We start from the raw sequence: 15753 nt of genomic DNA, 5'->3' as shown, positions 1-15753 counted from the left end.
TGCGCGGCCCAGGACGCTTTACAATAGAAGCTCGGTTGGAGAGGCCTGCGGAGAAGCGCTGGGAACTGCTGCTTCCGGCATGTTCAGCTCCTCACGAAGAACGGCCGACAAGTGGAGGGTGGGGGAGAGACTCCAATGCCCAGCGGGCCGTGCGCGGGCGGCGCTTGCGCGATACACGGACGGGGGGGCGGTCGGGCCATTTAAATGTGTGTTTGTGGGTGAAATGGCTGCGCAGGTCGGAGCAGTGCGCGTAGTACGGGCGGTGGCGGCGCAGGAGGAGCCGGACAAAGAGGGAAAGGAGAAACCCCATGCTGGGGTCTCGCCGCGGGGAGTGAAGCGGCAGCGCCGGGCAAGCAGTGGGGGGTCTCAGGAGAAGCGGGGGCGGCCGAGCCAGGACCCCCCTCTCGCTCCCCCTCACCGGCGGCGTCGCAGTCGCCAACATCCCGGGCCGCTGCCGCCAACGAATGCTGCCCCAACCGTCCAGGGCCCTGTTGAGCCTCTGCTCCTGCCGCCTCCGCCGCCACCTTCGCTGGCTCCCGCCGGGCCCGCTGTCGCTGCTCCGCTCCCGGCCCCAGGCACCTCGGCCCTCTTCACCTTCTCGCCCCTGACGGTGAGCGCGGCCGGGCCCAAGCATAAGGGCCACAAGGAGCGGCACAAGCACCATCACCACCGCGGCGCTGATGGTGACCCCAGCTCCTGCGTTCCGGGCGATCTCAAGCACAAGGAAAAGCAGGAAAACGGCGAGAGGACTGGAGGGGTGCCTTTGATCAAGGCCCCCAAGAGAGGTGAGAGCAGGCGAACTGCTGGGACTGGGGTTCTAGGTCCCTTGGTTCTGGTATCCCGCCCCTTTAGGATTGAAAGACGCCAAACCCTTATTCCCTCCTGCTGCTCTTCTCCCCTGAGCCCACTGAGATGGACTCTGGACTTCAGGCCGTGGTCACAGTTTGACCTACTTGAGGCTTCTCGCTCCGAGGCCGAGCTGTCAGTTACCAGCCCCCTTTGCAATCCCCCGGAGCCTCGCAACGTTTGTTTTCAAAATCCGCAGGGTTTCCGCGCCGCGCGGTTCTTGGCTTTGGATTAATAGGTGGAAAACTAAAAACTGCCTTTTTGAAGTAAAGGCTTGCCTCTAAAATCTCTTCTCCCTGCTTTCCTTCCTGGAAATCTTTTTTTTTTTTTCTTTTTCTTTCTTTTTTCTTTTCTTTTCTTTTTTCCTTAAACTATCCCCTGCTCCAAAATAGTCACGGGTCTGGTTCGGGACTTTAATGAGTTTGATTTCTTACAGAGGTTACACAACTCACTGGTTGCCTTAGCTTCTGCAAGGTTAAAAAAAAAAATCAAACACGTTTTCCTTTTCTTTTTTTAACTTAGAGGTAAACATCGCTTAAACTCTTTTTTTTTTTTATTGGCTGTTTTAATTCTTAGAATGGGGATGGGGGGGGGAAGGTTTTCTCTCCCATTTGACCCTAGGAAATAGGACCAATAGAACTTCTGAAAAGAGGAAAGTGTGTAGTAGGTAGAAGGGACAAGAATTGCAGTTGTATTTTATTCTGTGTAGCACAATTGGAGAATCTATGTAATTCCAATAATCCTCAAGAATATTCAACCCGGAAAATATAGGGCTATGTAAGTGTGTGTTCTAGAGAAATTAGATTGGTCAGAATTAGTGTCTTTTTCCTAATTACCTGTAGCATTTATTTTTTATTATTATTTATTATTTTTATTATTTTATTATTTATTTATTCTTTGTGGAAGAAATGAGGTGTGCTTTTGATTATGCCATTTGTTTGTACTTAATATATGACTACATGATCCGTTATATCTCCAGTTTGGTTACATGTGAATGTTAATGATGTTAATTAGCCAATTTTTCAATACAAAATTGAAAAATGTTAGATGTTAATGCGCCAGTTTTTCAATCTAAAATGTTGGAAGTCTTGCATTCTTTCCATATATTTGCTTAACTTTGAGCTATCCAGTTTTTTGTGTGCTACTTCTAAATACTGCGGTTAGGTACAAATGATTGTTTAATAAAGATTTATTGACTAGAATTAAATCTTCATTTTGTGGTATCTAAATTTCATCTTCAGGCATAGAACTTGTGGTAAGTTGACAGGAGTGCCAGTTTCCACCACCAATATGCAATGATCTTTTATTTATTCCCCACCTTTGTGTGTGTGTGTGTGTTTATCCATACAGAGCTAAAGGGATTCTTAGCAATTATTTGTTCTAAATTTGTGTTATAGAAGAAGAAACCAAGGCCCAAAACAGTGAAGAGACTCATCTAATTAATTCACAGTTAATTAGTACCAAGCACAAATATTAAAAAAAATAATTAAATCAATTATTGGCCTAATAGGCAGTAGAACCCACACTCCTGAATCTTAGTTCAGCTTTATTGCCAAGCTGCATGATTTTGCTTTCTCTTATTCCTCCCCACCCCGACACACTTCTTATCTTTTCCTTGTGCCTAAACATTGTAGGCAGTACCTGACTTTAAAGATCTGACCTTACCCCCTTTTATGGTTGCAATGAAGTTGGTCTTCTCTGAACATTTCGTGCATCCCATGCGCTTTAAAAAAGCAAACAAAAACAAGTCTCTAAACCAGTACTGATGAATAGAACTTTCTCAGATGATGGAAATGTTCTCTATCTGTGCTGTGTAATATGGTAACCATGTGTGGCTCTTGAGCAGACTTGAAATATAGCTAGTGTGACTGAGAAACTGAATTTTTAAATTTATTTAATTCTTTCTTAAAATTGGCCACATTTGGCTGATAGCTACCACTACTTTGATAGTACAGCTCTCAAAACTGTAGTTTGCCAACATGTAAGAAGAAGGATGGGTTAAGATTAGGCCATTTTATATTTTAACTTTTGGCTGAGTGGGAAAAATTATAATGTAGGTTTCTAGATTCCTGATATGCATTGGTATTTTAAAAGTTCTGAAAACTCTATTTTAACTGAGGGAGAAAACAAACTGGTTTGATGTCAGACTTACACACAGTTTGGTAGTCCCGTCCCCCCAACATCCCCATATGTTTTTTTGGTTACCTTTGTGTACAGGAAACATGCCTCTAGAGTTAATCTGAGTTTAAATTGTGGCTCTTACCACTTACAGTGTGACCATGAACAGATTATTTTAACCTCTTTTCAACCTCAGTTTTCCCATTTGTAAAGTGGGGTTGTGGCATTTTCGTTATAAGGTTTTGTGGATTAAATGGGGTAGTGTATAGAAAGCACTAAAAATAGTGCTTGGCTCATGGTAGGCACTTATTTAAAAACTGGCTTTTATTATTTTTAATGCCTGGTCCTTGAAGGAGAGTGAATAGACACTTGTTACTTATAGAGCTGTCTTCCTTTTGCTTATCAAGATTTTTAGAAAGTATTTTAATTTTTCACTTTGAGATAATTATAGACTCATAGGAAATTGCAAAAATAGTACAGAGATGTCCTTACCTTTCACCAGTTTCCTTCAGTGGTTACATCTTACATAACTATTGTATAATACCAATACCAGGAAATTGATATTTGTACAATGTGTAGTGCTGTGCATTTTTACCATGGGTAGATTAGTGTAACCACCACTGTAGTCAAGATACAAAATCATTCCACCTCCAGAAAGATTCTCCTTGTGCTATACTTGTATAGTTTTAGGTACTCCCTCTGTCTCCTTTCTCTAACCCCTGACAATCATTAATCTGTTCTTCATCTTGATACTTTTGTCATTGAGAATATTATATAAATGGAATCGTACAATATTATAATCTTGATTCACCATGGTGTGAGATCCATTATGCGGTATGTGTATTAATAATGTTCTACTTTTCTTGCTAAATAGTATTCCACAGTATGGATGTACCATCGTTCCCCTATTGAACCATTTATTGATCGAAGGACATTTTGGTTGTTCCTAGTTTTGGCCTCTTATGAATAAAATTTCTACAAGCAATTATGTTCAGATTCTTGTATGGAAGTACATTTTCATTTCTCTGGGGATTGTGATTGCTTGGTCATATTGTAAGCTTTTTTTTTTTTTTAAACATTACCATACTATTTTCTAGAGTGTACTAGTTTACATTCCCACTAATGTTGTATGAGAGATCAAGTTTTTTCACATTCTTGACAATATCTGGTATTGTTTTAGCTGTTTTTATTTTAGCACTTTCAATAGATGTGGGGTGGTTTTTCATCATGGTCTCATGGAAAATGATATCAATCAGCTTTTCATGTCATCATTTGCCATTTATATATCCTCATTAGTAAAATATCTATGTCTTTTGCCCATTTCTAAATGAATTTTTTTTATTATTGTGTTTTAAGAATTTTTTTATTGAGCAGTCTGTATATTACAGGCCCAAGTCCTTTGGCAATGACATCATCTGCAAGTATTTTTTTCCCAGTCTGTGGCTTGTCTTTGTATTATCTTAACAATATATTTCACAAAGTAAAATAAGCAAAAGTTTTAAATTTTGTTGAAGTTCAATTTGTTGATTTTTTTCCTTAATAAATAATGTTTTCAGTGTCACATCTAAAGTCCCAAGGTTTTTTTCCTGTTTTTTTTTCTCTAAAAGTTTTATAATTTTAACTTTTACATTTAAATTGTGATCTGTTGGAGTTAGTTTTGTGCAGGTGTAAGGTTTAGTTTGTGGTTCTCTTTCTCTTTTCCATCAATATCCGGTTGCTCTGGTATCTTTTGTTGGATTCTTCCATTAAATTGCTTTTATTAAAAGTGAGTTCTGCTGCCTGTTTTTGTATAACCAGTGAGGAAGGAGTTTTTCTTTACTTTTTAAATGGTTGCAGAAAGCCTCATGAAGTGAAAATAACATGAAATATTTCAATGTCCAGAAATTAAGCTTTATTCATGCTGTCTTCATTCATACATATTGTCTATGGCAGTTTTTTGCACCATAGTAGCAGAGTAGTAGCTGACACAGAGACCATATGGCCTGCAAAGACTGCTATCTGGTTCTTTATCGAGAAAGTTTGCCAGCCCCTGAACTGAGTTAAGAGACATGATCCTGCACACTATCCCAGCAGCACTCAATCCAAATTCATGTGTAGATAATTACAAATCATAAAAACCCAGACATTGGGAGTTGTTCATAAATAGTTGAAACAAAAATTTAACCTGTAAATGCTGTGGTAAACTTGTTTTACCTGTAGAAAAGGAAGTAAAGTGATTTTTAAAGAGGTGAAGTAACATGCTAGAAATTTTTAATTAATGATAGAACAGAATATTGAACTCAGTTTTTTTTTTTTTTACTTATGGTCCAGTTGGCTTTTTTCTTTCTGCCTTATATGTTGAGATTGATAAGTGAACAAAGAGATATTAAAATGTCTTTATTTTTAGTGAGCAGTAGGCTGAAGTCTGAAACCTTAATTTTGTTCTCTCTTTGTTACTACTTATAAAAGCATAGAACAGGGGCTGGGGCTGTAGCTCAGTGGTAGAGTAGCATGTGTGAGGCACTGGGTTTGAATCTCAGCAACACATAAATAAAATAAAGGTCCATCAACTAAACAAAACAAAACAACCTTACAATCAAAAGAAGTAATGCTTTTTAAATACTTTGTTAGTACATTTATGATTTTAATATTTTAGTGTATTTTTAGAAAGAAAAGGAAGGGGAGATTATTCCCTAGCTCTATTCACTGGTGCCATTAAATGACAAGGATGCTTACATAGCACCCCTAAGTCAATCTTCCTTTCTCATAGTTTTTCACCTTTTATCAATGACCTAACTGCTATCATAGGGACAGTGTTCCTAAGCCAGAAATTAATGGAAAATTTTGCACTTGTGTCAAAAAGACATTGACAGGAGTTTTGAATCTGGAAACAATTGATTGTTTTTGGTGAATAGGGATGGAGGAGAATTTGGATTATAATGAGGAACAAGCAGATCATCTCATTTATCAGGTAACATAACAATGTCCTTAGGGACTGACATTTCTACTGTCCATCCAGAGAGACAAAAATAACTTTATGAAAGGGGTGAAAACTCATCTTTGTGATTATGAAAAATTATATAATGGTTAGTAAGTAAAATATTTTGTTAAGTAAAGTAATACTTAATACACCTCAAGTCCATTAATTGCACCTACTGGATGATTAATTTATCACCAAGGGAGGGTTCGCAAGAGGAGGTGGAAGAAAGAGAGTGTAGTTTAGTGTGTAGTATTGGAAGGGTTTGAATTTTGAATTTAGGTGAGAGTTTTGGTTGTCACCTACTGGCTTTGTGATCTAATATATTAAATACCTCTTGTTTCAGACTGTTTCCTGCCCTGAAGAAGGATTTCTATGTTCATTTCACCAGTTTATTGGCAGATTAAAATGAGATAACATACATGGTCCCTAGCAGACACTTGGTGTCTATCTTCTTTTAGAGATATTTTCTTACATTTTATGTGTTTCTTATGGTATCCCATATTGTGCTATAGGCTAGTAATTTCTAGCTCTAATTTCTAGAATTGTAGCCAGTTATTTTAAGGAGTGTGTTATCTAATACGTTTATTATGATTGTGATAATCAAGCTGATAAAGTTTGTTTTATGTCAGATACTATGATGAGGACCTCATATTTATTGTTTCCTTCAATCCTTACAATAACTCTTGAGTTAGATACTAGTATTAATAATATTTTATGATAAGAAAATTGAAGTTTAAAATATTTTTGAGCTTCCCAGAGATCTTAATAAGCAGTAGAGCTGAGACATTAACCTGAATCTAACTGTAAAGCACCTGATTTTATCTTAAATAGCACACTCTGCCTCCAGAATTTATCTGTTTGGGTGAAAAAAAATAGTAGTTAACATGAAGTGAGTATTTGTTATGTTCTAGGACTATGCCAAGTACTTTAAATGCATTTTTCATTTACTGTACACATTAGTTTTGTAAGAAAATATTGTTTCCCCTTCATTTTTTTTAAGAGAGACAGGAGGGGGGGGGAGAGAGAGAATATTTTTTAATATTTATTTTTCAGTGGACACAACATCTTTATTTTATTTTATGTGGTGCTGAGGATCAAACCCAGCGCCCCGCGCATGCCAGGTGAGCGCGTTACCACTTGAGCCACATCTCCAGCCCCTGTTTCCCCTTCATTTTACCAATGAGAAGCAAGGCACAAAGCTATTAATTCATAAAAGGTTATGCTGCCTCATTCATTATTGGTAGAAATGCAAAATGGTATGGCTATGTTGGAGGACAGATTGGTGATTTCTTACAAAACGAAACATGTTCTTACTACCTAACCCAGCAGTTCCACTCCTTGGTATTTACCCAACAGAGTTGAAAACGTGTGTCCACACAAAAACTTGCATATGGAGATCAATAGCAGCTCTATTCATAATTGCCAAAACTTGGAAGCAACCAAGATGTCCTTTGGTAGATGAATGGATACATAAACTGTGGTACAGACATCGGAGCATCAGAACAAGTAAATTATCCTTAATCTTAAATGCATATTACTAAGTGAAAGAAGCCAGTCTGAAAAGGCTGTATACTGTTTGATTCTGGCTAAATTACATTCTGAAAAAGGCAAAGTAAAAGGACAGTGGTTGCTACTGTTTTGAGGTGGAGGGAGTTATAAAAGGCAGACCCCAGGATATTTAGGGCAGTGAAACTACTTTGCATGATACTGTAATGATGAATCCCTGTCATTGTACTTTGTCCAAACTCACATCAAGGGTGAACCCTAATGTCAACTGTGAACTCAGGTGCTATAAAGATGTAACTATGGTAGGAAGTGTTGATAGTTGGTGGATGGGGGACGATGACACAATGACAACTGTGCATGTATAGGAATGTATAGGAAATCTTTGTAATTTCTACTCAGTTTTGCTGAGAACCTCAAAATGCTCTAAAAAAAATTAAAGTCTTAAATGAAAGGCAGGGGAAAAGGTCCTACTGTCAAAGAAGTAGCAGAACAGTGTTTCAATCCTACCCAACTCCTAAACATTAGAATAGGGTAGGAGGGTAGGGTAAAGCAATGAAAAAAAAATACAATGATTCACAAAAATTTGGCCTTCAAAGTGAGTGTTTTATTTTTCTTTTTATTAGGTTTTTATATAGAACTGGAAGAACTCCCAAGAAGACAAAAAGTAATATATTTTCAGAAAAAAATTTTAGTTCTTTTCTTTATTATGAATAATAATGGGTAAACAATTCCAATTGTTTTGCTTTTGTAAAACAATAGTTTTTAGGAATTGAAGGTACTATATTTTCTAAAGTATAATTCAAGTGTATGAATGGTATTGTAGATTTAAGTTTTGTTATATTGAAAAACTAATTTTTGCATTAATTAAAAAACTTCCAATAGTGTCATATTAAATACATTATGCTGTTTAATAATTGATAACATTAGCATATGTGAATGTACTACTGATAGTGTCATGTATTAATCTTAGTTATAGCGATGTTCTTAAAGATAACCAGCAATTTTTTTCTTAAATCAATGTTTGTATTTTCCTCTGTAGAATTACATACTTTTATATTTGATTCTTACAGTTAGATATGTGAAAGCTTTCCCTAATATAGGTGTAGTGTAACTCAGCTTCTTGTCTGTAAAGAACTGATGCCAGGGCTGGGTTTGTAGTGTAGTGGTAAAGTGCTTTGTTAACATGCACAAGGCCCTGGATTTGATCATCTAGCACTACAAAACAACAAATTTGATGCAACAAATTTAGCTTTTGCATTATGGGGAAATACTCAAAATCTGACTTCCTGAATACATTGTCTATTAGAAACTAAAACGCTCTACCAGAAATGGAAAGATTGTGAAGTCTTTAGACATAAATGTTTTTAATTCAAGGAAAGGCATTTGGTATCTTTCATGCATCAATGGCCAACTTTTCATAATAACTTCCAACAACTTGTGGATACTTATGCTGTTCACAATTAATTGCCTCCACAATAACTTAAGAATAAATTTTGTTTGTTCATGGAAATTCGTTAGCAAGCATGGGATCAGTAGTCTCAAAATTTCCCAGTTTAAAAAAAGACAAGCATGGGGCTGGGGTTGTGGCTCGAGGTAGAGTGCTCGCCTAGCATGCGTGAGGCACTGAGTTCGATCCTCAGCACCACATAAAAATAAAATATAGATATTATGGCCACCTATAACTAAAAAATAAATGTTAAAAAAGGACAAGCTTTCTATATCAGCCTTAGAAAAGAGGAAACATTTGAAAAACAGGATTAGTGGGAAGGTAGATTGAAATTTATTTCATATTTAACTTTTTAATCATGTTATTATACGAGATTATGGTCAGTTTAAGGCCCTTATTATTTCCTTGTACAGTTTTTTTTTCTTTTGTGGAGATGGACTAATTGAATGGTTTCCATGTAACTAAATTTTAGAATAAAACCCACAGAGATTTAACCATGTTAGAAATACCATATGGTAAGATGTTAGTAATCTAGACACAATGTGTTATAGTCAAGACCATTCCTTCTTAGTGTTAATTTCAGTGGCAGATCTAGGTCACAATTCATCTTCTGCATACCAAATACCTCTTCTGAAGCTTAAAACAACAAGACCTATTCAGGATGAAATATTTTCTTTTCCTGTGGAATCGCTAAAACATTTAGTGGAGTGTAATTAGATGGCTATTTTTAAATTGGCCTTTTATATTTGATGGCATTTAGTTGCTTAGGAGAATTGCCTATATTACTGATTTGGTATTAGAAAAAGTATTTAGATTAATTTTATTTGGTAAGAAACATAAGTGACTTGCATTTTTTTAGCAGTTTAAGCAATCTGTTTGCAAATGAAGTTTGAAGTTTTTTTTTGTTTTGTTTTGTTACTTAGCCGTGTTGGGGATCAAACCCAGGGCCTTGTGCATGTTAGGCAAAGGACTCTATTATTGATGTATACCCCTTTCTCTGTAGAGATTTCTTTTTAATTGTTCTTAAAAGCAAATATTAGACATAGTGAAAGTTTATATGGTGTAAAGTCTTTTGACTTGAACTTTAAAACAGGTTTAATTTTTAAAAATGTTTTTAGTTGTAGATGGACACAATACCTTCATTTTATTTATTTTATGGGATGCTGAGGATGGAACCTAATGCCTCTCATATGCTAAGCAAGTGCTTTACCACTGAGTTACAACCCCTGCCCTAAAATGGTTTTAAACTTTATAGAAGGTTTTATAACTTGCATATAACTTGTTTTACAACTTATATATTATACCAAGTAATTTCTTTGTTGTTGTTAATTTTTTTAAAGTTGTTGATGGACCTTTGTTTTATTTATTTGTTTATATGCAGTACTGAGAATCAAACCCAGTGCCTCCCACATGCTAGGCAGGTGCTCTACCACCATAATTGCAGTCCCCCAAGTAAATTCTTTACTTAAAATTATTGGAACTTGTTCTTCCCAGATCTAAGAATAGGATTAATTGTAAGATGTTTGTTAACACTGAATTACTTGAATTATGTCAAAATACTATTGGTTGGTAGATAAATTCTGTACAATATTTGCTAGACCAAGCTTAAAAGATTGGTTGCAACTACACCTAGATTTCTAGCTAGGTGTATTTTGCAACTAGTAAATCAAAGATGCTTTTCTATCCTGGTTATGTCAATCTGTGATAATCCTTCAGAAATTTCAATTAAGTTTTTAAATTATAAGGTAATATGTTCATTTTAGTAAACAGAAAAAAGCTGGACATTTATACTCCTACCACTCATACCATTAATACCACCCTATGATAATACCTTAGTAGATATTTCTCCAGACATTTTTCTGTATATGTATATGTATTGACATTTCACATACATATACATATTTCTTAAAAATAGGTACTAAAGTCAAGGTACAAAGGTACAAAGTCAGGTACAAAGTCAAGCAGACTTTGTCTTTTCTTCAGGTCCTTTTGGGTAGTTAAAAAAAAAAAAGCTTGGGAGACATGTTTAGACTGTAGGTACAGAAGTTGGATCAATTAGTACATATAATTAGGGATAGCATTAGATAGCATTAGAATGGAGAGGAGATGAAGCTAAGGGTGAAATCCTGTGGTGTACCTGGACTTAAGTATAGGTACATGGGAAGAGACCAGAAAGACTGGGATACAGGTTTCCAAGATTTTAAGAATGATAGAGTGATAAAAATATTTACTAAGGTCCTTTGCTTCTCTCTAGAATATTTCCTTGTAAATCTTCATATGCCCATCTTATTATTTAGGACTCAGTCTAAATGTCACCTCATAAAAAGAGCTTCCCCAGCATCTAGAAAAACCTACTTATGGGCTGGGGTTGTGGCTCAGCGGTAGAACGCTCGCCTAGCATGTGCGAGGTGCTGGGTTCCATCCTTAGTACCACATAAAAATAAATAAATAAATAAAATAAAGGTATTGTGTTCAACTACAACTAAAAAATAAATTAAAAAAAATAAAAACCTACTTATTACTAACTGTACGTTCTTTTCCTTGTTTGATCAGATTGTAATATTTAAGACAGTAAGACCGGGCATGGTAGCTCATGCCTGTAATTCCAGCGACTTGGGAGGCAAAGGCAGAAGGATCACTAGTTCAAAGCTAACTTCAGCAATTTAGCAGGCCCTAAGCAACTTAGTGAGACTCTGTTTCAAAATAAAATAATAAAAAAAGGACTGGTGATGTGGCTCAGTGGCAAAGTGCCTTGGGTTCAATACCTCGTACCAAACAAAACTAAACAGAGAGAGTAGGGATTCTACCTGTATTAACCATCACATCCTTAGTGCCCAGATATACACCTGGCAAATGAATGTCTAATATAAAAATGGGATCAGAATATACCTATATCTAGTGCTTTGGAAAGAAAGGTAAGATATATATCACTGAGCTCAGTGCTTACAGTTTAGAGAGGAGGTGAAAAATTAAATATGTGATAACATGGAGTATGATAAGTGCTGTGGTAGAAGTACAGTGCTAAGGGAGCAGGGAGCAGGAATAGCTATTGCTACATATTCCCTTAGGTAGGGGAGGAGTTATTAGAGTAGGCTTTCTAGAAGAGTAACATTGTAAGCATTTTGTAACCTTATAATTTGTATGTCAATTCTTTTCATCTATGGTGTATAATGGCGGGGTAGTATTTTATAATGTGTAACTATCAGAGTTTAATCGGTCCCTGATTATTAGGGGTTTAGATTAGGTTTTTGTTGTTTTAAATATTTAATACAGTCATTGATATCTTTATAGATCTTCAGTTATTTTCTTAAGTAATTTTGACTTGGAATTGGAGTTTGAGGTCTGAGAATTGTAAATATTTTCAGGGATTTTGATATATATCATCAAGTTGTTCTCCATTTTTGAGGTTGTATATAGTTTATAATTCTAAGAACAATAATAGAGAATGAATCCTGCTTCTAAGAAACACCTCCCTCTAATAAAAACAAAAACCCATATACAAAAAAACAATGACAATTTCGTAGGCAAGATTTTGTCATTTTGTTTTATGACTTAATTCACTGTTGTTTGATTAGCCTATAGATAATTTATAGACTTAACAGTAAATATGAAATATGACAAGCTTCAATTTAAATTTTACAAAGTTTATTGAACAAATATTTTATACAATATGTCAGATTTGAAATTACTTGGATATTTAGGTTTTTTTGTGTGTGGGGGATAGGTATTGGGGATTGGATCAGGGGCACTAGACCACTGAGCCACATCCCCAGGTGTTAGTTTCATTTGTTTTCTGAGGCTCTAAGTTGTAATAGCAAATTCTGAGAATTGAGAGGAGGCTATTTGATTTGAGTACCCTTTTAGTACCTTAACAAGCTTGTATGTTGACATTAGTCCTAGCAACTAACTTGTTTTTAATTATTGTGGCCAGAAACACCAGATGAAAATGGTAAAACCCAGAGAGCTGATGATTTTGTCTTGAAGAAAATAAAGAAGAAAAAGAAAAAGAAACATCGAGAAGACATGCGAGGAAGACGCCTTAAAATGTACAATAAGGAAGTACAAACCGTCTGTGCTGGCCTGACCCGCATCAGTAAGGAAATTCTCACCCAAGGACAAATAAATAGCACTTCAGGAGTTAATAAGGAGTCCTTCAGGTATCTGAAAGATGAACAGCTGTGCCGATTAAATTTGGGCATGCAAGAATATCGGGTACCCCAGGGAGTACAAACACCTTTTATGACTCACCAGGAACATTCTATTCGTAGAAATTTCTTAAAAACAGGTACTAAATTTAGCAACTTTATTCACGAGGAACACCAGTCCAATGGTGGTGCTCTTGTCCTTCATGCTTACATGGATGAACTCTCATTTTTGTCTCCAATGGAGATGGAGAGATTTTCTGAGGAGTTTCTTGCTTTGACATTCAGTGAAAATGAGAAAAATGCTGCTTACTATGCTTTAGCAATAGTGCATGGAGCGGCTGCTTATCTCCCAGACTTCTTGGATTACTTTGCTTTTAATTTCCCCAACACTCCAGTGAAAATGGAAATTCTGGGCAAGAAAGATATTGAAACAACAACCATTTCAAATTTTCACACTCAGGTAAGGTAAAATTATTATTATTTAGTAAATATAGTATCTCAACAATGTTGTCTTCATTCTGCTGCGTAGCTCACATCACCACAGTTTGATTGATAATGGTACTTGAAATTGTTCCTCCAGTTGTAAAGTCTTAATTTCTGAGGTCTTTGGGTGGAGCTTTTATTTGCTTGAAGAAATGCTTTATACATATTGTGCTTCATAAGTCTTTATGGAAAACCAACTTGAAAACTAATTCAGTCTTTCACAAATCAGCTTATTTAGTGTGGAGGACATGATTTAGATCTGATAGCCTTGGTAACTTTAGTTAAGACTTTTGGTCATAATCATAGAACATGTGAGGGTATTGATCTATTTATTGGCCAGGTTTTAGTTGGGTTTGTTTCTCTTCTTTCAGTAACTTGTTGGCAGTCTATCCCAGAAATATACCCCATTTATGTGACTTGGGAGTGTCACTAGGAAGACCGCCATAGTCTCTGCTCCTTCTGCCTATGCACTCTAGTAGGTGAAGATATTTTTTAAAGCCTTGCTTAGGCAGCTAGGCTTAAGTCAGCAGGGAAACATTGCCTTCCTAACCAGTTTTTAACCAAACATTTTTTCAATGAGGTTATTTTAGGGCATTAAGAAGTTAATAATGTATCCTAGTTTTTTCTTGCTTGCTTTCCTCATAAGGATTGTGAATATGAATGGTCAGCTGTAAGTTTATACTGTTTATACTGTAAATTTAAGTTTAGTAGAGACTGTTTCACTTTTTAGAGATTCATGATTATATAGCCTCTTTTTTTCAGGTTATCTAGTAATTTGCTGCCATTCTTTTCCCTTAGGGTTTTTTTTTTTCTTTTTTTTTTCTCTTTTTTTTAAGGTAAATAAACTGTTGTAAAAATAAGACTCTCAGCTGCTTACATTATAGTGGTTTCAAGCCACTTAGATTTATCTGAACCCTCCTCTAACATGAATCTTTTTAGAAAGTCTCAACATCTTTGCCTCCAGTGAGGGGAGTATCCAGTTTAGATTTATGAGCCTCAGAATTTCTCTAATTGAAGTTCTCTCTGCAGTAGAGAGAGCAGGAGCAGCCAATCTGGAGAGGTCGCAAGATGGGGCTGCCCAAGATGTTGGAACACGATGTGCAATAAAGGGCTTCGTCTTGGATTTTGGCCTTGTTACCACAATCAGGTACCGAAGTGCTGACTTTTGTAGTAGATTTTCTTTTTCTTTTTCTTTTTTTTTTTAAGGAATTTTTCCCTTCAAAGGTTAAGGAATCCTATTTTTATAAATATTGCAGAAGAGACTAAAAACAATTCTGATGTAGTTCATAATTCCCATAAGTCCCTACTTAACAAAGAAAGATATTGCTGAGAGCAGAGTTAACATGACCTATCCCTTTTTCAGTTTAGAGAAATGCAGCAAATTTTCTGATAGACCAGCAAGCATATTTGAGAAATAACCCAGAAATTTGGGGGCATGTCCTGGCTTTGTAAGGGTGACTATTTAACTTTCCTATTGTACTATATTGGATCAAGTTTATGTGTCAACCCAGTCTAAATAGTTAATGAAAGAACATCTTGAAATATTCCCTGCTGATTTTTGTCCTCCAATTTTTTAAAATGGAGCTGAAATTTAAATGACTGTACCAACAACTTACCTTGAGATTAACTTTGAGTTTTCTAAAATAACAACTTTAAAATAACATGTTGCATTATTACATTATATTAAACACTTTCACCACATAAGAATATTGAGGACTATTGAATGGGTCTTGTACTCTGGTGGTCCTGGAACTTAATATTATTTATGAATTTTTAGCCATTGGAGAGAAGTATTAGGCAAATTTAGGAGGTTGAATTAGCTCATGAAGCTTTAAATTTGCACCTATAAAATCTTTCACAGATACTGGGATAGATGCTAGCACAATAATTCAGATTTGTTTAGTAGAAATGCTTTCAAATTCACATCTGAATATTTTAAATAACGGGGGGGGGGGCATAGTAAGCAATTTTATCTATGTTATGCATTGAAGAAACAGGCTTTGGATGTGTATGATGTTACCCAAGGTCATAGAGCTAGAAAGTAGAAGTCAAGATGAAAACCTAGGCTGTCTGAACAATGTTCACAACATTTTGCCCTATTCCCTCTTTTACTTCAGCTATGGGAGAAGAAATTAGTGCTTTTATTTATCTATGCTGTGGTCAGTGAAATTAAAGTATCTCAGTTTAAAACAAAACTCAAAAGGCTTTGGTTTTTAATATTTTTAACAACTACCTTTAGATTAGGGGGA

At 36.0% G+C, this 15753-nt stretch overlaps 1 protein-coding gene across 2 annotated transcripts in view; it reads left to right on the top strand.

Annotated features, from left to right (window-relative positions):
• The first annotated feature begins 1 nt into the window (after nucleotide 1).
• Rsbn1 (round spermatid basic protein 1) overlaps nucleotides 2–15753 on the top strand; it is a 47555-nt gene continuing 31803 nt past the window's right edge. For both annotated transcript variants that reach the window (XM_026394151.2, XM_026394152.2), the window contains exons 1-2: nucleotides 2–785; nucleotides 12808–13481. In XM_026394151.2, coding sequence (XP_026249936.2) covers nucleotides 80–785; nucleotides 12808–13481 — 1380 coding nt within the window. In that variant the 5' untranslated portion in view covers nucleotides 2–79. The remainder of the gene's footprint in view (nucleotides 786–12807; nucleotides 13482–15753) is intronic.

Source organism: Urocitellus parryii, chromosome 11 (assembly GCF_045843805.1).
Source record: "Urocitellus parryii isolate mUroPar1 chromosome 11, mUroPar1.hap1, whole genome shotgun sequence".
NCBI classification, from domain to species: Eukaryota; Metazoa; Chordata; class Mammalia; order Rodentia; family Sciuridae; genus Urocitellus; species Urocitellus parryii.
This window is presented reverse-complemented; position numbering and strand designations above follow the sequence as displayed.